Source organism: Takifugu rubripes, chromosome 16 (genome assembly GCF_901000725.2).
Source record: "Takifugu rubripes chromosome 16, fTakRub1.2, whole genome shotgun sequence".
NCBI classification, from domain to species: Eukaryota; Metazoa; Chordata; class Actinopteri; order Tetraodontiformes; family Tetraodontidae; genus Takifugu; species Takifugu rubripes.
Window position 1 is genome coordinate 8,393,300 of NC_042300.1, and position 27,907 is coordinate 8,421,206.

At 47.0% G+C, this 27,907-nt stretch overlaps 4 protein-coding genes and 1 long non-coding RNA gene across 9 annotated transcripts; 2 read left to right on the forward strand and 3 right to left on the reverse strand.

Annotated features, from left to right (window-relative positions):
- Positions 1–503: 503 nt before the first annotated feature.
- On the reverse strand, positions 504–3,902 carry LOC105417567 (uncharacterized). The gene is made up of 5 exons (XM_011612110.2): positions 3,774–3,902; positions 2,657–3,667; positions 2,478–2,579; positions 2,111–2,305; positions 504–1,078 (listed from the first exon to the last, which is right to left on the reverse strand). The coding sequence occupies exons 2-5, from the start codon at positions 3,641–3,643 to the stop codon at positions 911–913; spliced, it is 1,452 nt and encodes a 483-aa protein (XP_011610412.2). The 5' UTR covers positions 3,644–3,667; positions 3,774–3,902; the 3' UTR covers positions 504–910.
- LOC101067946 (dihydrolipoyllysine-residue succinyltransferase component of 2-oxoglutarate dehydrogenase complex, mitochondrial) lies at positions 3,364–9,131 on the forward strand. 3 transcript variants are annotated; one of them, XM_029849357.1, is made up of 17 exons: positions 3,364–3,498; positions 3,785–3,932; positions 4,232–4,437; positions 5,083–5,116; positions 5,377–5,419; positions 5,491–5,555; positions 5,630–5,704; positions 5,787–5,842; positions 5,914–6,022; positions 6,105–6,245; positions 6,342–6,397; positions 6,498–6,595; positions 6,676–6,806; positions 6,887–6,960; positions 7,022–7,105; positions 7,178–7,345; positions 7,426–9,130. In XM_029849357.1, exons 3-17 carry the CDS (start codon positions 4,375–4,377, stop codon positions 7,558–7,560), a joined length of 1,332 nt encoding a protein of 443 aa, XP_029705217.1. In that variant the 5' UTR covers positions 3,364–3,498; positions 3,785–3,932; positions 4,232–4,374; the 3' UTR covers positions 7,561–9,130. The 3 variants fall into 3 exon arrangements, with proteins under 3 accessions (XP_029705217.1, XP_029705216.1, XP_011610363.2); XM_029849356.1 differs by lacking the exon at positions 3,785–3,932 and having other exon boundaries at positions 3,366–3,498; XM_011612061.2 differs by lacking the exons at positions 3,364–3,498; positions 3,785–3,932 and adding an exon at positions 3,986–4,032 and having other exon boundaries at positions 7,426–9,131.
- Positions 9,132–10,457: 1,326 nt separating this feature from the next.
- Positions 10,458–18,463, reverse strand: jdp2b (Jun dimerization protein 2b). Of its 2 annotated transcripts, XM_029849360.1 has the most exons (6): positions 18,308–18,462; positions 17,349–17,396; positions 15,290–15,374; positions 11,637–11,854; positions 11,438–11,542; positions 10,458–11,337 (listed from the first exon to the last, which is right to left on the reverse strand). In XM_029849360.1, the coding sequence occupies exons 1-6, from the start codon at positions 18,386–18,388 to the stop codon at positions 11,146–11,148; spliced, it is 729 nt and encodes a 242-aa protein (XP_029705220.1). In that variant the 5' UTR covers positions 18,389–18,462; the 3' UTR covers positions 10,458–11,145. The 2 variants fall into 2 exon arrangements, with proteins under 2 accessions (XP_029705220.1, XP_011610370.1); XM_011612068.2 differs by lacking the exons at positions 15,290–15,374; positions 17,349–17,396 and having other exon boundaries at positions 18,308–18,463.
- LOC115252930 (uncharacterized) lies at positions 15,626–26,195 on the forward strand. Its single transcript, XR_003891221.1, has 3 exons — positions 15,626–15,757; positions 25,036–25,355; positions 25,850–26,195. It is a non-coding gene; the product is annotated as an uncharacterized lncRNA (long non-coding RNA).
- si:ch211-153j24.3 (proto-oncogene c-Fos) lies at positions 22,669–27,875 on the reverse strand. Of its 2 annotated transcripts, XM_029849359.1 has the most exons (7): positions 27,562–27,875; positions 27,268–27,335; positions 26,050–26,121; positions 25,044–25,259; positions 24,461–24,658; positions 23,931–24,038; positions 22,669–23,842 (listed from the first exon to the last, which is right to left on the reverse strand). In XM_029849359.1, the coding sequence occupies exons 4-7, from the start codon at positions 25,170–25,172 to the stop codon at positions 23,141–23,143; spliced, it is 1,137 nt and encodes a 378-aa protein (XP_029705219.1). In that variant the 5' UTR covers positions 25,173–25,259; positions 26,050–26,121; positions 27,268–27,335; positions 27,562–27,875; the 3' UTR covers positions 22,669–23,140. The 2 variants fall into 2 exon arrangements, with proteins under 2 accessions (XP_029705219.1, XP_011610366.1); XM_011612064.2 differs by lacking the exons at positions 26,050–26,121; positions 27,562–27,875 and having other exon boundaries at positions 27,268–27,448.
- Positions 27,876–27,907: the final 32 nt, after the last annotated feature.

The following is a 27,907-nucleotide window of genomic DNA, read 5'->3' on the forward strand; positions in this document are numbered from 1 at the left end:
TTGAAAGTCGACTTGCGTTTCATTACAACAGTAAGCAAATGCACACTTTCATAATAAAATATTAGTTCCTGAAAGTTTGGGGAAGAATAAAATGATATTTTTCTCTGCTGAATACACTTTGAGCGGGCAAAATATTCATGTTCAGTATTTAGTCACTTCAGTAAGTCTTTAGAGCTGTTTGACACTAATCATTGAAGGTAAATATTTGCTTATTGTTGTATTTCCTGACTTTGAACATCTAAAATTAAAACAGAAATCTTGTGCCTAAAGCTGAAAACACCCAACTGTACTAACAGAAAAATTTACATAGTGTCTTATTTTAATTTTAAAATTTCATTTCATATTTGTACCATTAATCATAAAAAGTAAGCTGGTTTATTCCACTTCATTTGTACCAAAATAGCTGCTCAGTGAGAACATTTCAGTAGTTTCGTGTTATTACCGTGTGGTAGCGTCCTAAAATTGGATGGCTGGGGAACTTACAACATACTTTTCATCAACTGTTTCAAGCTGTAGTTACACGTGTGTATTGACGTTGATTCTACATTTACAACCTTTAAACACGTGAGTCCGGTGAAATTTGGATTCTCAACACTGAAGACAAAGCTGAGTCTGAACGAGCTGGAACACGGATCGTTTGGAGGATGGAAAGGAGTCGTGGTGAGTATGCAAGAGACAGACTTTGAGTCTTTCCTAATGTAATAACATCCTTAACTGTATAAATGCCCCATTAAAGATTTTACCCTCCTAGCTTGTGGAATTTATTTTGACTTGTGTGCTGTTCTCATTTTAAATCACTCCAAAGGTTTAAAACAAATCAGACCTGGTGCCGACTGTAGTTTGTCCTTTTCTGTAGTTTTGCTAACCAAGTAAGTCCACATTGTGACAGCGACCACTGTGGCATCGTTCCTCACCCCGAGTGCTGATGTTTGAACTCAGCCGGTACGTCACCGTCCAGTTTGCAGATCACCTTGTAGATCGCTTTCTTCCACGAGGGATCGCGATCCTCGCCCGTTGAAATGGCGCTGTAGAATTCTCTCAGTGTGATCGCAGCAACTTCCAGGAAGCGCTGAGGTACCTGTGAGACCGCAGGAAAGGTTTGAGCCCTTTAACGCAGGGGCAGAGGTGAATAGCTGGTTGGGTTAACAGCATGTGAATCAGGCCTGGTCAGGTAAGTCTAAAAGTTGGGGGGGGGGGGGGAGCAAAATAGTGTTTGATTATTTTGCTTTTTTCTTGAGTTAAATTTGTCTAAATGACATCATTTATTTGGAAGACTGAATAGAATGTACCCGAGCAGCAACTGCTTCTAAGCAACTTATTAAAGTTCTGTTGGAAGATGACACAATTGCACCTGCAGTGTGCGACTGTTAACCACTGCTTTTTTGTTTCTCCTTTTATCTAATGACATGAATCAGGTGATTTTGCCTGGGGTCTGTTGCCCTCTTAAACTACTGGGACCTTCCTCAGAGCTCTCCAGTGTTGCTCAGAGGTTCCATTAAGGTTAGATGTGTTTCTTACTGTGGCTAAAAATGAAGGAAAAGCTGCACCTGGTGGCAGGTTGCAACGGTGAACATGTAGCGTAAATCAAACTTCCTTTTTTTTCTAGAAGTTTGCTCTTATTTGATGCTATCGGTTGATATGGGATTGATTATTTCTGTCTAAAGTAGTTAAAGTTCAGTCTGCGACGCTGAACTTATTCATGTTTGTGATATAAAAGCAGGTCAGAGATGTAAAATTACACAAACGGAGGAGCGAAGAGGGTGGCCAAAGGTGTGTGTGTGTGTGTGTGTGTGTGTGTGTGAGTGTGTGTGTGTGTGTGTGAGGGAGAGAAATGCTGTTAGACAGCAACACAAAGGTGATGCCAGAACTGTTGGCAGGGAGGAAGATGAGTTTATTCAGTGTAGCAACACAGAGTCTGGAGAAAATCCTGATTTTCACCCTCTTAATGTATTAATATAAAAAATGTCTAAATTAGGTTGGAAAAACAGCTGCACATCAGAGAGATACCAAGTTGTGCAGTCAAGGCTTTAAAACTCTATCAGTGCTTTGTTTCCCCTCAACATGGCCTGAGTGAAGGTGAAGAAGGGAGAATTAGCAGAGCTCTAGTTACCTGGAAGTCATTGGCCTTGTTGTAGTGCGTGTTCAGCGCTCTGAACAGTCCTGACTCTCTCTCCACAGCCAGGCTCCTCACGTCCGTCACCCCCTGAGCCACAGCCTGACGGGCAGACTTCTCCATCTGGATGTAGTAAAACTCCCTGAAGTTGCTGAACCACTTGATGAGCTGAGAGGTGACGCATCTGGTCAGCTGTGGACGGACGAGAAACAGGTCAGTAAAATATCAACAGACTGTTTTCACTTACGCTGCGATTCTGACAAATAAAACCCGCTGAGTAATAACTGCTTTGTTGCTGGTTCCTTACAGCGACCGTGACGTTTAGTTGCCGTCGGGAGCGCACTGTAATGTGCTCAACACTCACCTGCACGTCGTGAAAGCAGGCTTTCAGCACCTGTGAGCTCGGGTAGCGAGTGTAGAAGAACATCAGCTTTGCTTTCTTCAGATGGTTGGTGGTCAGGCCCTCCTAAAGGCAACGTTAAGGACTAAACGGGGGGACCACTTTTCTTTGAACCGTAGCTGATCGCTCTCCTGTAAGGATACGTTCAGCCTGTAGAGGTAATTATTGGCTGTGGCGTCAGACTCCATCTTGATGAGAGGACGAGGCGGCGGATCCACCAGCAGGCTTCTGAGAGATCTGGAGCTCACCTTGGGTCTCCCCTGGGCGCTTTGATGGGCTTTCTTCTTCAGATTGGACTCAGAGAGTGGAGGTCCGGCATCTCTGGTTCCACACTGAAGGCTGAGGTCTGAAGTGGTTTCCTGTGCAGCTCTCGGCACCACCAGCGACAGCGCTTCAGTTTGAACGTCCTCAGCGTGACGTGACTGGCGTCCTCTGCTGCACACCGGAGCCTGGAGGGAACCTTGGTCGGGCGGTGATGTTTGCAGCGGCGGCGCGCTCTTGAATATGGAGTCGATGCTCCTGCCGATGGCTCTGGAAAGCTCACACTTCAGGACGTCTGTCATCAGCTCAATCCTGTCAGATTTGGCTCGGGTGGCGCTCAAAAGCCTCTTCCATCCGTCGTGCGTCGCACACGCGCTGTGGTCAAACTCACCGTGCAAATCTGTGCAGGCATCTCTTTGGGATGTCACTGAGGAGTCGCGATCAGATCTGCAGCCTTCAGGAAGGGCTTGGACCTCTTTATTTCCCAGCATGCTCTCTGACAGACCAGTGGTGCTGCTCATTCCTTTAATTATATTTTCTACTCTGGCGCGCTTGGCTTCACGCCGACTGTTCAGAAACCAGTCACCAACGGAGGAACCGCATCCAGAAGACGGATCTGGTTTTGTGAGTAACGGTCCTGCGTCTCTGGAGGGACAGAACTCTGGACGGCTGGAACAGACAGAGCTTGAAATAACATCAGTGGGGCTGCAGTAGTCTCTCTCAGGTAGACATTTTTGCTTTTCGCTGCCTTCATATAAACTCACAGAAGCGTCCAGAAAGTTTAAGTTAGATGTCAGACAGTCTGTCTGAAAAGAGGAAAGGTAATCTGAGGTGCAGCCGTCATGGAAGTAGCTGCTGGAGGAATACATACTTTCCACGGAAGTTTTGTGAGGCTACAAAAGAAAAAAGCAGTTGACAGAACACGGTTACCATAAGATATGCAGATATCGATGAAAAACAGTCCTTTTTTCAAAAAAATTTAATTACCGATGTGCTCACCTGTTCAAAAGGAGCTGGTGGGGTGCACAAGCCTGGAGCTGCCGAGGCGGCTGCACTTATACTGGTCCTGGAGCCTCCTTGACCCAGGAGGAGGCGTGGCGTGGTGTGTGTTAGGGCGTGGCCTACGGAGCCGACCAATGCGCACTCTCCCCTCAAAATGTAATAATAACAACAATACTAATAATAACCATCATGACGGAAGCTGCCTTTTAATTGACCGTCAGAAGAGGATGATAAAACCCGTGTAATAAACATCACGGTATACTCTTTGCAACACGTTTTAAATAGTCAGTTTTATTTATTGTAGCAAATTGTGTTGCCCTGTGTCCCTTTTGACTGTTTTTAAGTTACGATAAATGACGAATTATACTAACAAACATAAAATACCGTGCTTTTATGTTATTAATCATAGTTACGTTGTACGTCATTGTTTTAATATGACTTTTATCCACTGCCAGCTCGACTTTGGTGCCCCCCTACGAGCGACTCGCGGTGGTTCCTTCCAGGCGGATTCCCACTTCCCAGGTCCGCCTCGGAGCCGTCGGGCTGCTCTGTCGACCGCTGCCGCACTAACTAAGGGACGCTGCCGCTGGTTATAACCATGTTATTGCGGACTAAACACGTGTACCAGTATGTTGGCCGCTCGCTGTCAGCGGTGACTCAGGTGGGTTGGAACATAATCTGCTAACGAAGCTTAATGGGTGGGTGAAACAGCCTGTTGTTAGCTAGCAATTAGCAGATGTTTGTTAGCTTGAGAAGCTGAGCCTCCCCTGCCAAGGACGCGCACTTTCTGATATGATCTCAGGCTGCTTAAATTTGCGAGTTATCTGAGAAAAGGCCCAGTTAAATAGCTGTTTTTAGAGCGGCAATAAAACCCCTGATGCTTTTGCTCTACGCCCACAGTTAAAAACTTTGTCGGGAAAGCAAAGAAACTGGCGTTAAAGAGGTGTTTTCCCCACCGTAACGAGAGTTTTCCCCGATTATTTGAGTTGGGTTGTAGGTGAGTGCAGCTGTCTTGACAGAAATAACCCTCTGCATGTTATTTTGAACATGTATGTGCGCTGAGGCGAACAACATGAGCTGTCGGTACTCAGACAGGTAGTAAAACCAGAATGGTGATGGATTTCCACCCCCGTCAGGAACCGGTGTCACTGGTGCCAGTAAACACCCAGTTGGCGCATCTGTCGTAGGATTTTGTGTCATTTGTGTGATTGACTTTCTTTTTGTTTGTCCAATAAAAGTTCACTTATTTACTCTTACAATCCAGACCAGAATTGCATGTAAACAGCGTGTTTATGTATTTTTGCAGGCCAATAATGTGCTGACAAGACAAAGTGCATCAGGCAAGTGGTCTTCATTGATATACTTGATCTTTCGTGGTAAAGTTGTAACAATTCTGACACATCTGACGCTGCAGCTTGAGTCTTTAGCTCATTATTGTATTCAGAGTGCATCAATCGTGGCTATTTATTAACCAAGACGCCTCACAAATCAACAAGTGGTTATATGCATCTTTAAGGGGGGATTTTTGGATGCTTCCTCAGAAGAAACCACAGTTCCAGCTTTTAATGGATTCCCTTTCTCTTTCTTTTGTCATCGTCAGGCTCATCCGTCTGCAGGCGGCTGATATTCCGGACGTCTCGGCCGTGAGTGGCGTCTCCTACAGATGTACACCGGCACAATTCTATGCAAACTTGCATTTGTTCTTCTCTCCCAGAGGTGAACGTGCGTCTTCGCTGAATTCCTTCCATGTCAGATACTTCAGGACGTCGGTTGTCCACAGTACGTGTCGCACCATCGTCGCCACACTGGTTCAGCTCTGCCTGAAGCGTCTCTTGCTTTTGTGTCCCGTGCAGGGGACGATTTAGTCACGGTCAAGACTCCGGCATTTGCGGAATCGGTCACAGAGGGGGACGTGAGGTGGGAGAAAGGTTGGTTTTAGGAGACGCTGAAGAGTTTTAGGTGTTCCAGGCACGTTAAAGGTGAATTCAACACTGTTTGTTTACGTTTCAGCCGTGGGCGACTCGGTGACTGAAGATGAAGTTGTGTGTGAAATTGAGACGGACAAGGTAGCGAAACATCCCAGAACCAGGCGCGCGGTGTGTTCCTGCTGCTCAGACTCCTGTGTTCCATCCTCCAGACCTCAGTTCAGGTCCCTTCTCCAGCTGCTGGGGTCATCGAGGAGCTGCTGGTGCCCGATGGAGGGAAAGTAGAAGGAGGGACGCCGCTGTTCAAACTGCGCAAAGGAGGTCATTTTCAGGGAGCTCTCGGGTCTTTGTTTGCTGATGTCTTCCATGTGTTTAATGTCCATTTTCCCTTCTGGTACCTCAGCTGCTGCCGAGGCTGCTCCTTCCTCAGTCACAGAACCGGTGACTGCAGCCCCTCCTCCTCCTCCTCCTCCTCCTGTTTCAGCCCCCACTGCTATGCCTTCAGTGCCCCCAGTGCCGACACAGGCTGTCCAGGCCAAACCAGGTGTGTTTCCCCTCCAGGACCCCCACGGGCTGCTAATCTTCATCCCTTAATTGTCTCCAGTTTTTAGCTTGTTCATTTTTCCTCTCCTCCATCAAGTTCCTGCTCCCACTGTTCCTGAACCATCAACACTGGGAGGCAGAGGCGAAAGCAGGGTAACACCCACTGCTCACACCCACAACGCCTGTTTGCCTTCTGTTTCTGTTGTTGCCTTCAAGTTGAAGGTGGAGGCTTATTTTTTACTTTCTCCTGCAGGTGAAGATGAGCCGCATGAGGCTGAGGATCGCCCAAAGGCTGAAGGAGGCTCAGAACACCTGCGCCATGTTGACCACGTTCAACGAAGTGGACATGAGGTGAAGCGTCCGCGGAGTTTGTGTCGCCTTCTTTTTCTCTAACGTTTGCCTCTCTGAATTAAACAAATCGTTGTCTCCAGCAACGTCCAGGAGATGAGGACGCTGCATAAAGACGCCTTCTTAAAGAAGCACAGCATCAAACTGGGGTTCATGTCTGCGTTCGTGAAGGCGGCGGCGCACGCGCTGACCGACCAGCCCGCTGTCAACGCCGGTCAGACAACGCACACGCGTCGGCTTCGCGCCGCCAACGCGGCGCCACACCTGAACGTTCTCCCGCGTTTTTATCTGCAGTCATCGACGGCGCGACCAACGAGATCGTCTACAGAGATTACGTGGACATCAGTGTTGCCGTGGCAACTCCGAAGGTTAGACTTTGACCGTCTGGCTTCATAATCCCGCTTCTTTCAAACGCTGAACCTCCCGCAGGGGCTCGTCGTGCCGGTGATCCGCAACGTTGAGACGATGAACTTTGCCGACATCGAGAGGACCATCAACGCCCTGGGGGAAAAGGTGAGAGGCGTGTTACCGTGGGGACCAACGAGTCCCGTTGGAGACCGTCTCACGTCTGCTGGTGTGTCTCAGGCGCGTAACAACGAGCTGGCCGTGGAGGACATGGACGGAGGCACGTTCACCATCAGCAACGGCGGCGTCTTTGGCTCCTTATTTGGCACGCCGATCATCAACCCCCCACAGTCCGCCATCCTGGGCATGCACGGCATTTTCCAGCGCCCGGTGGCCGTCGACGGCAAGGTAAGAGAGAGGGCAGCGATGTTTCTGGAGCGGTGCTCGGGAACCCGGAGGCGTCACAGTAAACGTGGATGGTTTGGCAGGCGGAGATCCGGCCGATGATGTACGTGGCCCTGACGTACGACCATCGCCTGGTGGACGGCAGGGAGGCCGTCACCTTCCTGCGCAAGATCAAAGCAGCGGTGGAAGATCCCAGAGCGCTGCTGCTGGACATGTGAGGTCTCCCCGATACGCTCGCCAGCAACTCCAGAACCGAAACGCTCCAAACGTTTGAGAACATCCTCAAATCTGACCTACGATTCCACAAATACCTGCCCTACTTTTCCGATGAATGTGGGAATTAGAGGATGAACCACTGATTATGGTGTGTGTGTGTGTGTGTGTGTGTGGTTCAGGAGTCCAGTCTGATTAACTGCGGCAGCGTCATCAAACTCTTCTGAGCTTTAAGCAACAAACCTCAGTTTTCTCCCCAAAATATCCAGTTGGTGTTGGTTTTATTCGCAAAGGTCTGAAATTAACAGTCAAAATCCACAAATTCATCTCCCGTCCTGATATTTAGATTGTTTAAGAGGATCTATGAAATAATTTGATCTCTCTTATGAAGCTGATGGAACCACGGGTTTCACTTTATTTTGTCGTAGCAGTTATGTGTGAACTGCGTTGGTCCTCTTTAGACGTGAGCTTCTCCTTTAGTTCATCTGTCCTGAATCTGTTTGATGGTCTGGCTGGATCAGGGAGCCTCGGGTGGGTGTCTTGGGTTCTCTGTTTCGCCCACTTGTTTTAATCAAAGAAAGCAGCTTTTGTCTGTTTGAGAGCGCAGCCCGATGCTGGGGAGCATCTTCACGCTTGATCTTGGCTCCACCATTTTATCTCGTGCCAAAGCACCGATCTTCAGGGCCTCATTAGCCAGGCTAACGCTCGCCTCTTCAGAAGCCCTAAATAATGGGATCATTTAGGACAAAATCTTGAGGCTTGATCGGCCCTTCTCCCCACTTGATGAACACAATCTGGAGTGTGTGCAGCTGTGTGTGAATCCCCTTCAGTATTTCTGTTTACTTTAATAATCACAGAAGACAATGGCTCCTAATGCAGGTCTTTGTTTGCCTGCCAGCACCTACACAAACGTCTCGACCGTAGCGTTCGGAGCGAAAACACAGAATTCATTAGGAGCACACAAAAACCACAACATTTGGATTAACATGAAAATACTAATGGGCCTGAATGCAGCAGCCAGTGATACGAGGGTTCCTTTAATTTTGTTGTTTGTATTATTCCTCAAGATTCCATTAGCGCTTTTGAGATCATGCTAATTGGCAGCGTGTGCCAGTGGGTGCACAGTTATCTGAAGGGTCTGTTAGCAGGTTTTTGTCCCGGCGTCCAAATTTAACCAAATCTGCGCGCAGGGCCGCTCAATAAGATGTGTGTATCAAGTCTTTGTGTCCATTCAGATGAAGATGTCTTGGCAGCTCGCTGTTTGTTTTCATTAAGCTACATCAGAGGGGAAATTTACCTAAATTATTCTGTTTGTGGGGGTTTTTTTTTAAAATTGTAACTGACGCACAACAATACGCGCTGTATCAGACTTGAAATTCAAAGCAAAAAAAAAGCATTTTATTCTTCTTCTTTTTTTGCATACATTTAGAGTTCAGGGTATTTTGAGAGGTGTCAAAGTTCTTCGATTTGGAATTTTGTCTGTTTTTTTTTTTTTTCTTGGGTGGATTTTATATTTTTAGGAGGAAGTGAATGTTGTGCCACCATTGACCTTTAGAATAAAGAGGTTGCAAACACGCCGGAGAGTTTAAATCCTCTGTTTGTAAAACTGTTCAAACTTATTATGAGCCTCATCTTCTTTACAGGACAACGGTTTTTAATGTGAAACCACTGTTTTGTGTCAGCCCTTTTATATTCCCATCCTGTGGAGAAGGGGGCACTCATACATATGCATAAATGCTCGTTTCTTTCAAAGCTGACCCGGACGCTCGCATCTGGCCCATTCTTTTCCTGCTCCCGCTTCTTTGATGTGGATGCCAGCTCTCTTCTTCTTGCCCCTGTTGTCCTGTCATACCAGAAGATTATTTTGGGAGGCGGAGGACCCTGTGGACCGGCGGGGGACACAGCTGGCAGCACTCAGGTGGGTGCAGCTGGTTGGGGTCAGAAGTTCGAGTATTCTCGGTGGACTAAAACGGGTCCACCGGAGAGCTGCAGAAGGCGCCTCTGCTGATGCCATTTTTGGAAAAACAAGAGTAGTTTAATGAGATTTGATTAAGCCAAAAAGGAAGTCCAGCTAAAGTGCACTGGCTGCTGGTCTGTATGTAAAACATCTGTTCCTACTTATCAAGGCAGGTAAATTACTGCCTGCGTAGAAAAAATGTCTTGGCACCTTCTGTAATTACACCTTTAAAGGAAACGCCAGGATTTATTTGACTGTGGCAGAGAAATAGGAGCATTATGTGTCATATAGGCACAGATTTGTTCTTTGTTGAATATGAAGCTGAATATTTACACGATTATTCTAATTTATGGAGCAGAGTGAGCTACTATAAATTGGGATTTATGGTGTTGTCGTTCTAAATGCTGCCACTAGGTGGCGACATCCAGCCGGTTTGAAAATTACCCGATTTTCAAATTTAGACTTGCAGGAAAAGAGTCATTGTATTGATCATATGGCCACATATGTGAATCTGAAATGTATAACCTGAAAATGTGACCTTTAGGATGCTCTAATTTGACCATAATTGGACGTCACTGCAGATAACCTGATAAAACCAACACCTACAATGACGTCATCCTTATCTTTTATTCTATGATGAATGTCGGTGATAACTCTGCACCTGTAGTTTTAAACGCCGTTTTCCCTCCAGGCGGGAAAAGTCCCTCCTGTTGAGCTCAGCCCGACCGGAGCGCCCACCCAGCCCTGCCGAGCTTTTTCTCCGAGTTTTGCAAGGCCGGATTCTGACGCTGTGCCAAAAGCCTGGTTGCATAAGTTCTGTCACTTGACGTTGTTGTGTCACGACTAACGAAGCGCCTCGTTTTGCTGCGGCCGAGAAATAGGCGAGATATTGCGCAACTGGCGGGGGGGGGGGGGGGGGACAAACAAGCTCACAGATCGATCACGTCAAGCACATAAGCATTTCATATATGTTTATGAGTACCAAGCAGTATAAAACAAGTACAATGGACAGTCAGCGAGTTCAAAAAAGGGTGTAAACATCTCTGTATATGTGCTTTTCATGACGCCAGCGTCACGACGATACGGATCAACCGGTAACTGCCGTCGTCAGCGGCAGGTATAGAAATCAAACAACTCCAACCGGCGTATTCCTACTGAGTATTGAACACTATCAACTCTACACCTGTATATTTTGGCTAGAATAAAGAGTAAAACTGCAGAAGGTTTAAACCTTTGTGGGCTCCTGCGGTTAAACAATGCCACACAATCTACTGAGGGCTGTAACAGAGCACCATAACCATCTTAGTGTGTTTCCTCCAGCAGGACTCTACTGGCTCCGTTGGTCCCTTTTATGTAGAGATGGTTGAAGTAACAACTAGGCACAGTGGGCGGGGGCGACGGCGCCGGTCGCAGAGATGAAACCAGCATTTCCAGTCTTCCAATGGACAGAGCCAGCTCGTGTGGCGCTGCTGGGCAGCAGTTCAACCTCGGGTCTGTCGGGCCAGAAGAGGCTTCAGCTCGGAGAGCAAGTGCTTTGTTCTGAAATGTAGCGCCAGTTTTGGTTTAAAAATGGCTGCCGCGGAGGTTCTAGTCTGGCGTGGAGGGGACGGCGCGTCCCCGGCTCCCTCCGATTTCACTTGTCGTCTGCGGACAGCTGCTCCAGCAGAGGGTTGGCCTCGCCCTCCGGCGTCTTCACGCTGTCCGTCCGCACGATGCAGGTGGGCCGGTGCAGGTTCAGCATCACCATCAGCTGCTGCCGCTCCTGACGCAGCTCCTCGATCTGGGCCTTCAGCTCCGAGTTCACCATCTCCAGACGCTCCGATTCCTGGACGACATTTTTCACGTTAGCTTTCCCGTCTTGAATGTGGACGGAAAAGGAATTCACTCCTGCTTAAAAGGCGGAGCCGCTCCGCTCAGGGACTCACCCGCTGGAGGAAGTCGGTCCGCTCCTTCTTCTTGTTTCGGCACCGAGCTGCTGCGACCTTGTTCTTCTCTCTCCTCCGTTTCCTCCTCTCTTCATCTTCATCCATCTGCAGGACAGACCGGATTAAAACACCACGAACGGAAAATGACGACACACTTCACCCCCCCCCCACCCCGATCCTTTCCCAGCGTCCTGCCCACCTCCGTCTTGATGGCCAGCGGCCTCTTTCCCAGCCTTCCCAGGAAGTGCAGCGGCGACAGCATGGTGCCCAGCTGGCGGAAGTCAGCCAGCTTCAGCTGATCGGTCAGCGTGGTGGCCGAGATGCCCGCCAGCGGGCCCAGGCCGGGCAGGGAGCCCGCCGCCAGCGAAGGGTCAGGTATCTGTCCCGGCATCATTTCCGACCCGGCCTCCACCACCTCTGCAAGGAGAGAGAGAGAGAGAGAGAGAGACCATCGCATTAAAGCAATGTGCTTTTAAAAAAAAAAAAAATGCTCGTCATCCAGTGCCAATCAGGTTATTTAAAGGGGATTTTTGTATAATCGTACTTCTGTCCTGGTTCTGGCCTGAGCCTTATCCCACTTCCTTTGTCATCCGGCCCTGCTGACATTTCTCGTCAGCAGCAGGGGTTAGCGTTCCGCCGCCCGCCGCTCTGACAGCTGGGATACCGTCTTAGTCAGCAGCCGGTAAAAGAAACAAACGGCACGCTGTCGGCACCTCAAACCTCATCTGTTTAGTTCCTCTGTGAAAGGAAACTGTGACTCTGCCTCATGATCTCATTAACCGGGGGCAATCTTCCTGCTCCTGCCTGGCGGCTCCCACAGAATGGCCGTTTTGTCTTCAGCATCCATTTGGGGTTTTGGTTCAAAAGGATATCGGAAGCGTTCGTATGAGGCTAACACTCATGCATTCCACCATCGCCCCCCCCCCCCCGATTTGGGGGTAGTTTAGATTGGTCAACCGCAGCACTTTCTAATGCAATCAAGAAGGAATGAGGGAGGGGGGAGCAAAAGGAAGTAGCCAAAGAATTAAGCTGCCTCTCTGATTGCTGTTGGAAAATGTACTGATGGCTAAATAAAACACAAATGTTACGGATGGGAAGAGTGAAAAATGACCTGAGTGGACCCTGCCGGACGCCGAGCTTCACGCCAGGAACCCGGAAAGTGGCCATTTCTGGAGAAACGTTAGCATGAAGAGTACTCTAAAGGGATATTAGCTCCTCTGCGGCGTCGCCATTATCTGGCCCGGCGCTGAACCTCGGCGGTTCTGGCGTGAACCAAACAGAACGCCTCTCATATGGAACCAACAAAGACGTGCATTGTGAGCCTCTGCAGAAACAGCTGACTTAGCTGCTGCCTGACTTAGAATTCAACCCCCCCCCCCCTCCTATTTTCACCATTCGCGGTGTTACAAAGGACAGCGACGAGGTAATGAAAAAAAAGGCGAGGTTATATAACCGTGTTCTGATGTACTCCACCCTCCTCCATATGGGCTGGCCTCCGGTTCTGAGCAGTTAAACTGGAGTTTACTGTCGACTGTGGCTGAAACCGAATCCGCCCGTGTTCAAAAAGAAAAAAAAAAAACTCATTTCTAAAAATCCAGAGTTCCCTTTTCTCCCCCCCCCCACAGACACGTTCGCTTTCCTTTTACCACAGAAGTTTCTGCATTAGTGCCGCAAAAGACGCAGGACTACAGTGCGTCGACCAGTCCACCGTGACTGCCTCCAGACACGGTTCAGCGGCCCAAGGACGGGCGCGGGTGCGGAGCCAGGGCCCAATGAGGCATTTTATTACTGAAATGATGAGGGCTCCCCCCTCTCCCCTCTCCGGCTGCATCTATACTCCCATTTACGCTGCACTTGGCAGCAGCCGGGTGTTTTTGCTGGAGAGGAAGAGAACGCGACAGAGCTCCAGTCTTGCAAAATATACCTTTACATCTTGCAGACAAAAATCCCCCGTCTCTGTCTCAGAAGTCCTGGGGGGGGGGGGTCGAAGGTGCCGAGGCCCAAGGGGAAACACATGGCCGTTAATCCGGCAGGGAATGAGAGCAAAAGGAGAAATCGCTGGGCAGAAGTGAATTAAACGTCTGGTTTACGATAAATCCTGATTATTAAAAACACGCACTTCTCATTTATTTATGACTTGGAACCGTGAGCTGGTGTGTCCCATCTTTCATATCCCATTAAAAATATCTAAGGGGTGGAATTTGAAAGGCTGGAGTCTAACCTGCCCCCCCCCCCGGGCCGACAGAACGGCCACAGGAATCGAGGTGCACGTTAGGAATGACTGAGCAAATCACTTTCAGAGCCAAAATGGAGTCCCATTTCCCAGACGCTCTGAACCTGTGTGTGGACCCAGATGGGGCTCCATCCTGGACACGCGCTCATTTTCAACTGAAACTGAAGCCTGAAGAAATAGGCCAGTTTGTGTCACGGCGAGGAAACCCCCCCCCCCCCCCCTTCATTCCTCGCCACAGCTTGTCGAAGCACGCAGCCCCAGACCAGACCCCGCCACACACACACGCAGGAATACACAACCCCTACATAAACGCTCCAACCTCATATTTATCCGCATGACATCAGAGCGCACAAATCAACCGCCTGCAGAGGCATTTTCGCCGCCGGCCTTGGGAACAAAGGTGAAATTATGTCGACAGCGAGGTGCCTATCAATTAGCAGACATAAAACGCAGCTACAGGCTGGTGCAGACCGTTTCTCCTCCTGCTGGGAATTCAAACGTACTGATGTGGCTTTTGAGGCCAGCCTCACTTTAAAGCCGAGCAGAATTATTTTCTTTACTGTCGGTTTGATCCGGCTCTTTTTTTTTTCTCTCCTCTTAATGAACTCCATCGGGCCCGGCAGACATGAGCCTCATCATAGACGGCGGCCCGTCTCCCGATGAGTTACCGCACCCAGAAGCAGGAGCGCGTTTCAGCGGGACGCTTTTCTCCCTCCCGCTCCGGCCAAGGATCAGCAGTCAGCATCTGATGATGCAACGCCGTTACTGTGCTTTTGCAGCGGAGCAGAAAAGCCAGCGCCGCCGCTTCTGGGCGCGCGCTGCCCTCGAACAAAGACGCCCACACAGCCCGGCGCTGCCGCCTCTCGGGCCTTTGGCGAGAAGGGACGAGCCGAAGCCAAGGGCGGGGAGTGGAAATGTCATGTATTAGTTATGAAATATAGAAGCATACCTGGCGTTGGCTCCTGGCCCTGACCCAAAACAAGCACCGGTGTAGGAGCGCACATGTGAGGGGGGCCTGTGTGTGGATTAGCCGCCGTGTGTTTACAGTCCCGGCGTGTTTGCTCGCACACTTTATCTACCTTTAGTGCGACCAAATGTGTCCATTTCCTGAGTCCTTCCTGAGGGTAATTAGCGCTGCTGAGGAATTTGGACCCTGAGCGATACCCCACAGCACAACTGGAGGCCCCATTATTCTCATCCCCTATAGAGACGCTGAGAAGCAGAGGTGTTGGGGGGGGGGTTAGGGGGCCCTCTTTAAAGGTAAACTCATTACCGTCATCTTCTTTTGAGGCTTAAAAGGAGCGCCGTGCTGTAAAATCTAGCAATTTTATTGAGTGAAACTAGGAGGCCAGAGTATTTTTCTGCTAATTAATCTTTGGTCCTCGCACAGTTTCAGTTTTGCTTCCAGTCAACCGCGCTTCTAATCACTAGATCACGGCGTTACGGGAAAGAGGTGTGCACTTTCCAAAAATCTAGGTGGAAGTGCAAATTTGAAGTGAACGTCGAACACAACGGCGTCTTTGAAACGGCGCTGAAAAATGAACAATAAGCGCAGAGGCTCGGGCTGAAGTATGCGCTCCCTCCCGATCTCCGGCCAAGGTCTCAGCGATCATCATTACCGTCTGCGCTCAGCCAGGTCGTGCGTTGAGTTACAGCCTTTCGCAATCCTCTGAGGAAACCAGGGAATTTGGCAACAGCTTCCCTCTGGGACAGAACAGGACAGTCTAAATATACAGCAACAACATTCCTCAAACCCCTCATTATGTTTTCATTGGAGGGACGCGAGGCTGAAATAATAGCCGTCGGCCATTAAGCCCACAGACCATCGTGTTCGGGAGGGGAGCCGCCAAGAACACGTCGCAATATTTCCCGACATATGGTGAATTTTTGTTCCTCCCCTGCGTCCCAGATCTGACATCAGCAGGGGGTCCCGTCTGAGGTTTCTTCCTGTTAACGGGAGCATTTCCCTGCCACTGTGGTGTGAGACTGCGTGCTCAGGGGTCAGGCTCTAGGTTTCTATTGCCGAAGAGTTTCAGCGTAATGAGCAATTTCAGCTTCCTGTCACAGGCAGATTGGACGCTTCAGCGGTGAGTAATCCTGCGTGCACAGCTTCTGTTTGGGTCGTAATGAAATTACAAACGCTTATCGGTCGCTTTCGATTGCACATTTGGCCGTAACGCCAGCGAATCGCACAAGGTGCGAGCGGCGCGGCTGCGTTCGTCCAACGTTGGCCGCCCTCGCGCCCCGTGCCGCTTCGGAGTCGCGCAGCTATATTCTGCGTCCGGGTGGTCCGGTTCCAGTCGATATGTGGCTATTTTCCCCTGCACTTTTAAGTCAGGCTTACCGTGCACGACACAGAGCTTTGGCTCGGCTCAGCCCGGGATTACATACATCGAGGATTCAAAATGTCAAATCTGAGGCAAGAGCAGAGGAAGGGATATTAGCACAGAGTTCAGAAAATCTGATTTAACGCTGCCTGTTGAAGCAATCGCTGTTATTGGGCAACGTCCGCACTTAAATGTTCTTTCATACTTTGTCCTCTGGTATTTCCTCATCTGCCTCGCGTCACTCACAGCTTCCCTGATTATACAAGCCGCTGCCCTGACGCTGCACTACACGTCCAACGCAGTGGACTAAAGGTCGGTTCAGCTTTAATGATGAGACTGAAAGAATGCAGGAAATCAGTTTTTAGAAAAATCTGCTGCGCTGTTGGAGGAGAACAAATCCCCTTCTGCTCTGTCCCCGCTCCCTGTTTTCACAACCCATGTGGAAAAACTTATGCCGACTATGTGATACTGATAACATGATACATGCAGCGGAGCGCCGCGTCTCCCCGAGCATTAGGATCACTGAGCCCAGCTCGCTGTTGCATAGTTGGCTCGCTCGCCTGCAATGCGTCTGCCGTCTGTTTGCTGTGCTGGGGTGCAGCCTGGCAATTCCAGCTCTCCAGAGACGCACTGGAAGGCATTTCTACTTAAAATAAACCCTGTGCACCCACGTCCAGCCTCTCAGCCCTGCGCTGCTTGTTGGCTCGCCGGCCCTTCCCCATTAATCCGCTGCAGCGTTCCACTTATGCCGAAGCCATCCTAAAGACGTACCCAGGCAGGCAAAAGGGCATTTAAACCTCCCCCTGCAACGAAGGCTGCATCAAATAAACACATGCACGCAGATTAAACACGAAAGGAAACACGGATGAAGAAAAGGCATAAATATTCTCAGCATGAACCTACTGTATGAACTCGCCACACACACACACACACACACACACACGATCCAGCTCCCAGCCACCATGTTTCCCATTCCACCATCGGGCTTTAACCTGCAGGGCAACAGGGGCAGATGACTGCAGCAACCTCTGGCACAGATAGAGTTACTGTCATACAGTACAGCGCAAATCTTTCCAAAAGCCCGATGCAGGCCGGGGGGACGGTGTTTACAGGCTAAACACAACAGCACCAAGAAAACACAGAGCAGCTGTGTTGGCGATCAGGGGAAGCTTTCTATCAGACACAAGCGGTGTGTGGAATCATGTGAGGCTGCTGCACGCCGTTTCTTTTTATCCACAACATCCCAGTTCTTCATAAGCTGTTAAGTTTGAAGGTGAAGCCGCTGGAGGAAGCGTTAGTGCTGCGTTCTGACAAAGCAAACTTTCTAATAGCTTAAACACACAATACTCACTCCAAGCTTGTCAGTTGTCTCGGTCAGTGACGCAACTGTGTCAGGACGCTGTAAGAAGTGACAGTCTTCTTTATTATGATGATTAAGATTAAGTGTTAAAAGGTCCTGTAGATTAATGGAACCGATGGGTAAAATAGACTATTCTAACAACAGATCACGGGACCACTGTTTTCTTAATATTAGTTTTTTAACGTCAGTGACATTTGAAACAGGGTAGATTAAACCCAGTACACAAACAATAAACAATAACTATTTTTCTTCCATATTAGTCTAGATAATTCGTACATTGATTCAAATCATCTATCTTGCCATAAATATATTGTATTTAAAGTCGATAAACAAGCCGATTGTATAGCACGATGATCTTAAAGCACATGACAGAACCGGAGCCTTATTCACGCTCCGTTACCATATTTGTGTAACGTAAATAATAAAAACGCTGCATTGTGAACGCAGTTTGGCGCAGTCGGCTAGCTCGGTTAGCCGTTCCCCTGAAAACCCACAGTGCGGCGTGGATCGCGTTACATAACTGTCTTCACCCGAGTAAAAGACACTCCATTTGTGAGTTATACCATCGATTCAAAGCCCACCGTGGTTAGATTAAACCATTAAAACGCCGGGAGAGGTATAAATTAGCTAGCGCCGCTGTGACCGAAGAGCTAGCCTTTCGCGATAACGTAGTTACGATGGAGGGACTTTCTGCAATAAAAGCACCTCAAACTTTTTGTCAAGGCTCAAACTATAGTTTTGGTTTAAACCACTTTCAAAACGCGCGGTGTTACATGTATATGCTCAGACAGATGTCGCCCAGATGAATGACATAACACCATTCAACCAGAGTCTCCACAATAGGGGGAATAAAGTGGAAGAAAAGCTGCAAAATAGCGGAGGGGAGATGGGGGAAAATGGACAAATTACGCGCGCGTAAACGATGAAAAATGTCCCGTAGAGAGACTTACCTGTTGGACGTCCAGAGTAATAATAGGATGGCGTAAGAGTGACGACTCGGATGGTTTCGGGACTGGCTGGAATCGTTGCATCAGCCCGTTTTAAGTACCGATCTTGTCTGTGAGAGCTCCGGAATGCGGAACCGATGGCGCGCACGTCAGCATCGATGAAAATAATTGCAAGAGGAGGTGCTCAAGACGCACAGTTCGCTTTGCTCCACCCATAGCAACACAAAACATACACAGACTAGAGGGAAGGAAAGTTTAAGATGAGGGACAGATAGGGAGCTTGTGCACAACACACGCCCGGGGCCATAAAGGTGTCAGAAATAAAGCATCGCATCGGTTTTGACCCCTTGTTTGGTGTCTTTGTGTATGAACTGATGTCTTTACAACAATCATCGGAACACGTGTAATATATGTGTCGCTGCCAACAAGTGCAAAATTACTCACATTTACACTCAAATCTGCGTAACCAGATTTGGTCTAGACCATCCTCGGCACGGCTACAAGCGTTCACAGACCTCAAAAACACGTTAGTTCAGCTGGACAGAGCAGATCTGGTGCATAAAGGGAGCCGTGAGTCTCGCTAGGGCTTGTTTTGCATGTGAAGTGACCTTTTTGATGTGATTTAAGCTCGCTTTCATAATTAGATTGATCCGTGGCGCGTAAAATTACATAACTAAGTCATGTCTTAAACAATTGATTTAGGTACCAGAAAGAGGGTGCGGATTCTCCCTGCAGGCCCCCTCTAGTGTGAACAGTTGTAACTACAGCTACTCTACGGCGAATATGCATGAATATTAGGTTGTTGTCCCCAAACGCACCATCGCGTTTTAGGACGAACCCTGAGTGTGCACCTTTGCTACACCTCAGTGGAATTTGACAAAGTCATCTCAACTGTGCAGAACAAGCAGCTGAACCATTACAGGCTCACCAAAATACCCCACTCTGCTCCCTGTTTTAGATTCTAATTCGGTTCAGCAACGATTTATGGCTCGCATCTGATGGAAGGTTAGAAGTCGGGAGGGCGCTGCTGCCGTGCGTCATAGTCACTCTTTACATAGAGGGCAATTTTTAGAGGAGCCGTTTGGGTTTAATAAAGCAGAACTCGACCAGCAGACAGATTTCATAACGCAGGGGGGTTCTGCGCATCCTAAGCTGAGAGATTTTCCCTGAAGATGGGGACTTTTAGCTGAATTCTTCCACTCCTGTGTGACAGTAACGCACGTGATACCAGGCCCGGCCAGCCTGCGCTGTGCCAGGAACAATGATGCTGGATAAGGACCTTACACCTGTCTGCATTTGATGACCCAGATGCACCACATGACAATTATCTCCATCAAACGGCTCTTTTTAAGTTGTGAGAAGAGTTTAGACCGTTTACAAGGGCATGCCAGTGTGCTTACCAACCTGAGGGTCTTTGTTCTGAAGGGTTAAAGCTTCTAGTAAGACTTAACCTTGGGTGACTTTAAAAGAGAGAGAACAGTTTGTGGTTTTGCAGTGTTGCCAAACATCTTGTTGCGTGGGTGTCAGAAGGTGAAAACACTAAAAGTCTTCTTTGCAAAACAAAAATTTGCTTTTTTCTCTCCTTTTATTGGATTTGAACAGACTTTTACGAGTGTTTATGATGATATTTGAGACCAGAAACATTCAGATTTAACATGACTTATTAAACACTCTACAAGGATGTTTCTGTTTTTGTTTAAAAAAAAAAAAACTATAAAATTTTGGGGGGGAAGTACCCAAGAAAACCAGACAGAATCCTGAATCACTGTACAGACACACACCACTACAGACACTGTGGGCATTTAAAAAAAATATTGTTATACCAGCTCATTCTAATTTCCTTCCTTCTTTTCTAATCTCAGACAGACAACATGTACCCAAGACTTCGGTATAGAAAAATTGACAGATTTGGAAATGCTGCGTTGCCACACATCAACGTTTCCCTTCTGTAAAAACAAGAAACCAGTGGAAATTGTGAATTTATCAGTAACACAGAAAATAAAACTCTACAGATGGTGACGTTCGAGCGTTCACGCACCACTAAAGCCATTAATCACTTCAAATCCTCTCTTTTATCTTCCTCCCGTAAACAACCCCCTGTATCCTGGTCCTGCTCAAGGTTTCTTCCTGTTAAAAGGCAGTGTTGCCCACCACTGTTGCCTGAAAAGGCTTCCCCTGGAATCCAGCTCTGGTTTAACTTTTCATTGCCACTGACACAATATAAATAAAACTGAGCTGAATCAAATCCCACCTGACAATGATGTATCCCTGTAAATAAAAGCACTTCCTCGGAAATATCACAGCGGCTGGGGGGGGGTCGGGGGGGTCGGGGGGGGGGGGGGGGGGGCAGATAAGAGCAGTGGAAACAGTGACAGCAAAATGAATAACAATGGAACATACTTTTCAGGGGTGATGGATGGAGAGACGAACAAGAGCAACAGAAAAAGGAACTCCCAAGCCTTCCGCATCATTCTGGGGTATCGCCACAAAATACTATGATGTCTGGAAATGTGCCACTTTAGTTAAATTATTGTCCGAGTGCACCGAGTCGCCAAGGGAAACACGGGGTGTCTTTCATTAAGTCGTGAATATCCACAGCAACAGAAAACAGATTAAAGACAGATTAAAAATAAACCAGATTTGGTTTCCTGCAACGTAACGCATGGCTGATGATACGAGCCATTGGGCAAAATAAAGCCTGCATTTCTTTAGGTTTAAAGTTCACATCAGTAATAATAAGAAGCATGCCCTCTGTCTACTTTTACCTCAGCAACATTTCCAAAGCATTTCCATTTAACACCTCACTTCTACACACCGCTGTTATTTTGGCTAATGTGAAAGATGTGAGTATTTGTTCCACAACTGAATATAAGCAGCCATTGGCGTCAATCACAGCCCTAAAATAACCCCCCACCCCCTCTCCAAGATCTCCTAAGGACGTGGATATGTGTATTTTTACCACTCTGATAAAGTGAGAAGTACCAGACTGCTGGACAAAGAGGTTGAGTCAGTAGACACAAGAGCTGCTGACTCCTCTTTCTATTATCACCCATGTACATACACGCTCAACGCATCTTATACCTCACAATAGATTTAGAGATGCTTTTGTCCCTCCTGCTGTCCGCGTTGTGCGCCCCCTAGCGATGGAACACACGGACTGATTTTATTTGAAAACAGAAAGATTAACCGTCACTGTTCAGGTCTTAATCTGACATTCACTAGCAGTCAAAAGACCGTTCGATGGGCGGAAGGTACAGAGGATGCTGTAACTGGATCATTAGAGCCATTGCATTATGAATTTATTAAAATTATTATTTCACTTTCGCTTTTTCATGAGATGATTTATCATAATTGTACTTTTATGATAAGGAGGTGTTGTTTTATTCCATAGCTATTACAGCAACTATTTAAGAGTTAGCGTTGGATTAAACTGGGCGGTATTTGTTGTTGTTGTTGTTGTTGTTGGTTCTAAAACGTCTCCTCACGCTGTGGCCATTAACGAATGCTTTGCAGTTCCGAGAAACCTTCCAGTACCGTGAAATCATCAATTGTCCACATGCACGTGATGCCCGCCCGGTTCCGTCTGTTTACGCCGGTCGCTGCGGCTTCGACTTTTTCCGGTAACTTCCTCCAACCCCCGAAATATGACACCCGTCGCCTTGGAAGCAAAACAGCCGCAATTACCTAATATGGTCAACGGAAGTGGGCGGCGAGTTGGCAGCGTGTTGACGTCACGGCTGGTACGCACAGTACTGCTGTAGAATCCCTCGACCATGACAACAAGGGAACCGAGGACGAGCCGTGAATAAATGATTAACCTGCTCCTGTTCCTTTCTCGCTCGTTTTAAACACGATTCGGTCCCTGATGCATCGACTTTACATAATCCTGACGCCAAAAATAGGCAGGCTGACATATTTAAAGCCCGACGCTGAGTGGAAAATAGGTTTCAAATCGCCTTCATAAGCATGAAATTTCGAAAGCTACATAGGGTATCTACCTGTACTTGACTCTATGTGTTCACGTGTATGTTTGAGCCCATTGACTAAGTCTATAGATTTAGGATCTGAGGTCTGTTCTGCATTTAATAGTTTTATTATCACTTGTCATAGTAATTATAAATAATATTGCATAGGTGATATTTCAGAGATGATATCCTATCTATTGTAAGATACTGAGCAAATCTGTGAGCTAATATGCTTATAAAACTAGACCACATTCTACATCTCTTCATATTTTGGGAGATGATTATCCCATATGAGACCTTTAGAAAAATTACCTTAAAATTCCTAGAAAATGAAAGTGAAGATTCTTAATCTTAAAAGAGTTGCCCTGTTGAGAACTGATCTAAGAAAAGAGGAACTACTTATGGGCAATTTGCTGTCAGTTTATTTCCACCATCATTTTTGCATCCATTTGTTTTCAATATGTAAAAAAATAAACTATATCATAAAATACATCTTGGTAAAATGAAATGGTGTTACTTTATGGAAAAACAACAAGATTTTACGTTGCACATTAGTAACCCTGTAATTTTCACGTGTTACAGCACAATTTTGTCAAGAGCGTTACACACACGTATGACCTAATTTCATATTATACAGATTTTAGAAACACAAGATACCACCTCTGATGACTTGTATGCATGCATTTCCATTATTTCTGCTCAGAGAACTGCACAATACGGCCAAAGAAAACATCAGCTACACAATTCATGATTTTAGGCTTGCACAACACCAAAACTCACACTACAAAAGGTTATTTGACATAGTGACCTTAGCTTGGTGGCTGGTTAGTGTTCATTGGCATTATCATTGCATTGCATAACATCTTTGCATTCACAAGGCCAGAAGTGTTGGAGAGTTAAGGCTGTCTTTAATCGCCTCAGACACACTAGAGCTGCCTTTGAGGCTCTCATAGCCCTCAGCCAAGGAATCAATCTCAGAGTAATTAAAGGAAAACACGGTGCGATAATTGCTACAAGAGGGACTGGAAGACATTACTGGGGCGCACAAGGAATCAAGGTCATTTGCTACAGACTTGTACAGGGTTTCCCAATCTGAAAAGCAGAATGGGCCGTCCAGGTCTATGTCAGGGACAGGCGCAGCCAACTCAGAGGTCCCTGCCATTTCTAGACTGGGCACCAGGTCATCAAGGTCTTCACCTTTTAAGTCCTCCATGTCATTGTCTTCTGCACTGGAACACAAGAGGATGTTGGAATTCCCCGAAATGGCCGCAGCAGGAATGCAGTTGACACTGTCCAGGTCTTGACCAGTCGGGGCTTCTCCACCAGCTGCGTTGCTCTCTGGGGATTTTCCATTCTCTAAGATGGACAGCAGCTGTGGGGAGGCTGGAGCATCCTGTAGCATCGCGCTAGCAGCATCTCCATCCTCCTCTCCGTCGCCTTCTCCCTCGCTTTCAGAGAGCTTGCAGGACGGTCCGTGGAAAGCTAAGACATGCTCCAGCCGCTCCTTCTCCTTCAGCAGCTCATCTATCTCTGCCTGGAGGGCAGATTTCTCATCCTCGAGCTGGTCGGTTTCCTGAAGGACAAATAACATGATGAAGCCTGAGATGTTTCATGGTTCCCCTTTCTGTGCTAACATTTTCTTAATGAAATAGCCCACTTACAGCCTGCAGAGTGTCGATCAGCTCCCTCCGTCTGTTGCGACACTTTGCCGCAGCAATTTTGTTCCTCTCCCTCCTGATCCTCCTCTTCTCCTCCTCTTCTTTGGAAGGCTAAAAAAATCCATCACAAATAGCCTCACTCGCTACCCGTCGATAAAACATGTTTAAAACCACGTCTTAAATATGACATGCTGATCTGACCAATGCGGACTCTCTCTCTCTCTCTCAGTTCATGCGTTAAAACGCTGCGCCACTGGCACGGTCTAGTCAGACACGTGAACGCGCACTCCTCGTTTCATTCATAAACAACCGTGCGCTCGCTTACGCTGCACGGATTAACGCAACATTGCGCATTACTTTGCAGCTTTATCTATTTCTTTTAAAACAGGGAATAAAAATACACGAATGTGGAAAATTATTTTTGACTAAACTCTAGAAATGTATTTTTTGAATTAACTGAACCGTCTATTGCTCCCAATATTTCTGGATGAGCTATTTTCACGCTTCTTATTCTTGCGTGTTTTCCTACATACCTTTTCCTTGTGCCCTTTCCTGTTGGAGGGCTTTGCCTTGTGTGTAGCTGCAGTCTGGGTCGCACCATGACTTTTGGTCTTCTGGCGAGTGGAGGACGGAGAGACAGATGTGATGACCGCGGGCTGCACCGTCCACCGTAGATCTGGCGAGCTTGAGATGACACTCACTGCCGGCACAAAAGCGTCCGCTGCAATGTCCTGCAATGGCCAAAACACAACATCACATGAAATTGAAGATGACCAGATTAATGATGGCAACATGTGATGGATGATGGATGAAATCCATCATTAGTGGAGGAACGTAAACGCAAGCATTTCAGCGAATTCAGAAATATACCCACGATTAAATCATCATCGGCCCAATCAGTCTTTAATAATGAAAGGTCACGAGCAAGCTGTGCGCTAGACACAGATTAGACTAGTGTTTTTCTTTCACGAATTCCAAAATCCCTGCACCCTGTGCTTCAGTAAGACTATTTTCGAATTAGTACATCGACTAAAACTGACTATATTTTAATTATGTGACAATTGCTTAACCTCGACCAATGTCTCTCATTTTATATGTGTTATTGCAGGATGTTACCTCGGCGCTGTCCACTGATGATGAAAGCGAGTCAGGAGGATGCTGCTGGCTGCGCCCAGGGGTGTCCCCGCCAGGAGATGCTGTGCAGCTGGATGACGAATCGAACTCAGTGCTGGAGTCTGGATGCATGTTCTCGTCTTGAACGATTGCATTCAATCATAGAAGTGACGTCTGAACGCCTCCCTATCTTCCATTTGCCAGATACATAAATGGTAACTGTGCAGATAGTGGAGAGACCCACCTTTTATAGTGAGCCGCAATTTTATGAATGAAATCTGTGTGGGGAGACCGAACCATTTCGAATGGGGGGAGGTGAGTACAAAAAGAGAAAATGCAGATTCTAAAACGACTTAATCAGTAATTCCAGCAAAGATCCGAAGAGTCGTTTTAGCAACTTAGTTTTTCTAATTTGATGCATCTCTATATAGCAAATATTGGAAAATATAGCCAGTATATGTCAAGTGACACCCCCGCCTACACCGAGGTGTCCTCCGCCATGAATGAACTACGTCATTTTACGTATGCAGCATCTGCATCAAATACATTATCTTCTATATTTGTCCGGTCATATTAGTGAGAGCACAGACATGCGTTAATTCACAATAAAACGGTATAAAGTGTTGCCCTATGTCCCTAAACTACCAGTAGTGAGACTATATACTGTGCTTTAATAATGTAAATTAATTACTGGATAGACCTGCTCATTTAATTAATGGGTTCACACTCAGCTCCCACGTCGCACTGATTATTTAATGATCTGCTTAATCCACCATATAACACTGCCTTTCACCTTTCCCTGTATGCAGCTCCAGCAACAGAATCGTCGCTTTTGTAAAAGCAGCCAATCGTGGAGCGGCGCGATCGAACCATATATGGCGCTTCCGGGAAAAGGTGCGCGCATTGAGGGCGCGCAGAAGGACGCATGGTCTGCGTGTGGCCCACTCTCCCACACTCACAAAAGAAAGTGAAATCTGCTCCAAATGGTTTTGTCCGTCACGAACTGTACCTGATAAGCGCGTCATTACGCGGGCACCTCTGACTGCGTAGGCGCCGCGAACAAACCGGGCGTAGGTCAAACCTGTGCACAACAATGTACTTTGGTATGCAGATCTGAGACTATTTCAAATTATGCTAACACATCACGTCATTGCAGACACTTAAATAGTAAAGTTACAAATGATGAACGGATGAGACATCCCTCAACACCACCGCTTTTGTTCTTCCACTTTCACGGGCAGCCTACATGACACTTGTGCTGGTGTTAGCCTAATTTATTCCCATCACTCGTGTTCTCATGAGCGTTATTCCCACATTTTAATTACACCCCATTGAAAGGATTTTGTATAAACTATATTTAGATTTTGTGACCTCAATGCTGGAAACGGTAGATGAAGAGGGGGCCTCTCCCCTCTGAGAGGGGATGCATGCTTCCCGGCAGTCACAGCCCCTTCTGGGGTTCATTTACTGGCACATCATTGTGAGGTCGACTTAAGCCCATTCAGCTCATGGCCGAATGAGTTCAAAGGTCGATAATAACTGCAGACATTCTGCAGGCAATTCTTGTTTTCAGTGTGCACAGGCCGGTGACGTTAGGGCTATTTTTAGACTTTAACGTCCTCAAAAGCTGTTATACGAATTTCAGTAATACCGCACATGTTGTCAAACTGACCTGGGAAAAAGCACCCAAAAATAAAGATTAGTTGAGTTTTGTTATTTAAAAAAACATTGTAAAGTGTTTCGTTTTTCCATGCACTCAGGTTAAGAATTATTAAGGAAAAATGTGTTTTTGGCGTAAACGGAATGTTTGGATTATTCAGCAACTACTGATTCTAATTATTGCATAAAGTAAATTGACCCCTTTTCCTTTTTCCCCCTCTCTGCCACAGACCAGACAGAGAAGCCAGTCTGAGAGCCACAACACTGACAGAGGCTTCACTCTGACATCATTTCCGGAAACCAGAAATCCTGCTCGTTCCCTACGGGGCTTCCCTTCCACACAGCAACGGGGGAACCGGTTTAGCTTTACGCTGATGAGTGATATGTCTCAATAACACAAACGATTGTTGTTGCTATGCAAATCAAATACGTCACTGACGCGAAGGGGTGGGGTTGCTACGGTAACCAGGAATGTTTGGCTAAACAGGCGTACAGCATACAAGTCCTTTAACCTAAATATAAATGCCATTATTTAAACGTGCATTTAAATTCAAACTTATAATCTTACCTTATCTGAACTCGTTATTTTGCTTTTTGGCCTCAAATGTTCAGCGAAGAATATCTCAGCGGACTTTCCTGAAAAATGGAAAGAAAAAGGAAAACTGTAATGCAATGCTAGCATGTGCACTGAGTACAACTCGGCTATGGTTACATGTGGGTCATTTATCTCAAAGCTACAAATAAAGGTTTTTGATCTTGAGTTAGGAGAAGCCAAACATGCTCTGCAGCTGTTAACTGACGCGATGAAAATGTAAATTAATATAACGTTTGAATGATTCACGAAGGATTCCCTCTGACCTACTCTGAGGGAAAGACCTCGGCCTGATGAAACACTGCTGTTGTGGAAAATTACACTTCGCAAACCAGAAATGATTCTTGTTCTGCTACTGCACACACCCTCATTTAGATTGTACTGAAAGGAGAGAGAGAGCTTAGACTGACGCAACTGCGTGTACACACACGCCTCCTGTCAGCATCTGCTTATTTGTTTTAAGTTTGACTTTCAACTGTCTGTAAGATATCCATCCTGCAAATGCAAAATATTCACCCAAATCAGTAATTGAAGTCTTAACATTTAACAATTTAATATTGATGTAAACAATGTTAATTGTCAAATCACAGGTGATGATTTTTAAATTGCGTTGTGA

What these genes read in the sequence shown, in the direction of transcription:
- LOC105417567 (XM_011612110.2), bottom strand. Translation starts at nt 3,643, where the DNA reads ATGTATTCCTCCAGCAGCTACTTCCATGACGGCTGCACCTCAGATTAC. An exon ending in ATTACCTCTACAGGCTGAAC is followed by an intron (nt 2,580 to 2,656) that starts GTATCCTTACAG and finishes CGTTGCCTTTAG; the next exon opens with GAGGGCCTGACCACCAACCA. An exon ending in CCTGCTTTCACGACGTGCAG is followed by an intron (nt 2,306 to 2,477) that starts GTGAGTGTTGAG and finishes GTCCGTCCACAG; the next exon opens with CTGACCAGATGCGTCACCTC.
- jdp2b (XM_029849360.1), bottom strand. Translation starts at nt 18,388, where the DNA reads ATGCAACGATTCCAGCCAGTCCCGAAACCATCCGAGTCGTCACTCTTA. An exon ending in AGACAACTGACAAGCTTGGA is followed by an intron (nt 15,375 to 17,348) that starts GTGAGTATTGTG and finishes GTTCTGTCCCAG; the next exon opens with AGGGAAGCTGTTGCCAAATT. An exon ending in GGACCGACTTCCTCCAGCGG is followed by an intron (nt 11,338 to 11,437) that starts GTGAGTCCCTGA and finishes AATGTCGTCCAG; the next exon opens with GAATCGGAGCGTCTGGAGAT.
- LOC101067946 (XM_029849357.1), top strand. Translation starts at nt 4,375, where the DNA reads ATGTTATTGCGGACTAAACACGTGTACCAGTATGTTGGCCGCTCGCTG. An exon ending in GGACGTGAGGTGGGAGAAAG is followed by an intron (nt 5,705 to 5,786) that starts GTTGGTTTTAGG and finishes TTTACGTTTCAG; the next exon opens with CCGTGGGCGACTCGGTGACT. An exon ending in GAGGCAGAGGCGAAAGCAGG is followed by an intron (nt 6,398 to 6,497) that starts GTAACACCCACT and finishes TTTCTCCTGCAG; the next exon opens with GTGAAGATGAGCCGCATGAG.
- si:ch211-153j24.3 (XM_029849359.1), bottom strand. Translation starts at nt 25,172, where the DNA reads ATGCATCCAGACTCCAGCACTGAGTTCGATTCGTCATCCAGCTGCACA. An exon ending in CATCAGTGGACAGCGCCGAG is followed by an intron (nt 24,659 to 25,043) that starts GTAACATCCTGC and finishes TGGCCATTGCAG; the next exon opens with GACATTGCAGCGGACGCTTT. An exon ending in GGAAAGGGCACAAGGAAAAG is followed by an intron (nt 24,039 to 24,460) that starts GTATGTAGGAAA and finishes GGATTTTTTTAG; the next exon opens with CCTTCCAAAGAAGAGGAGGA.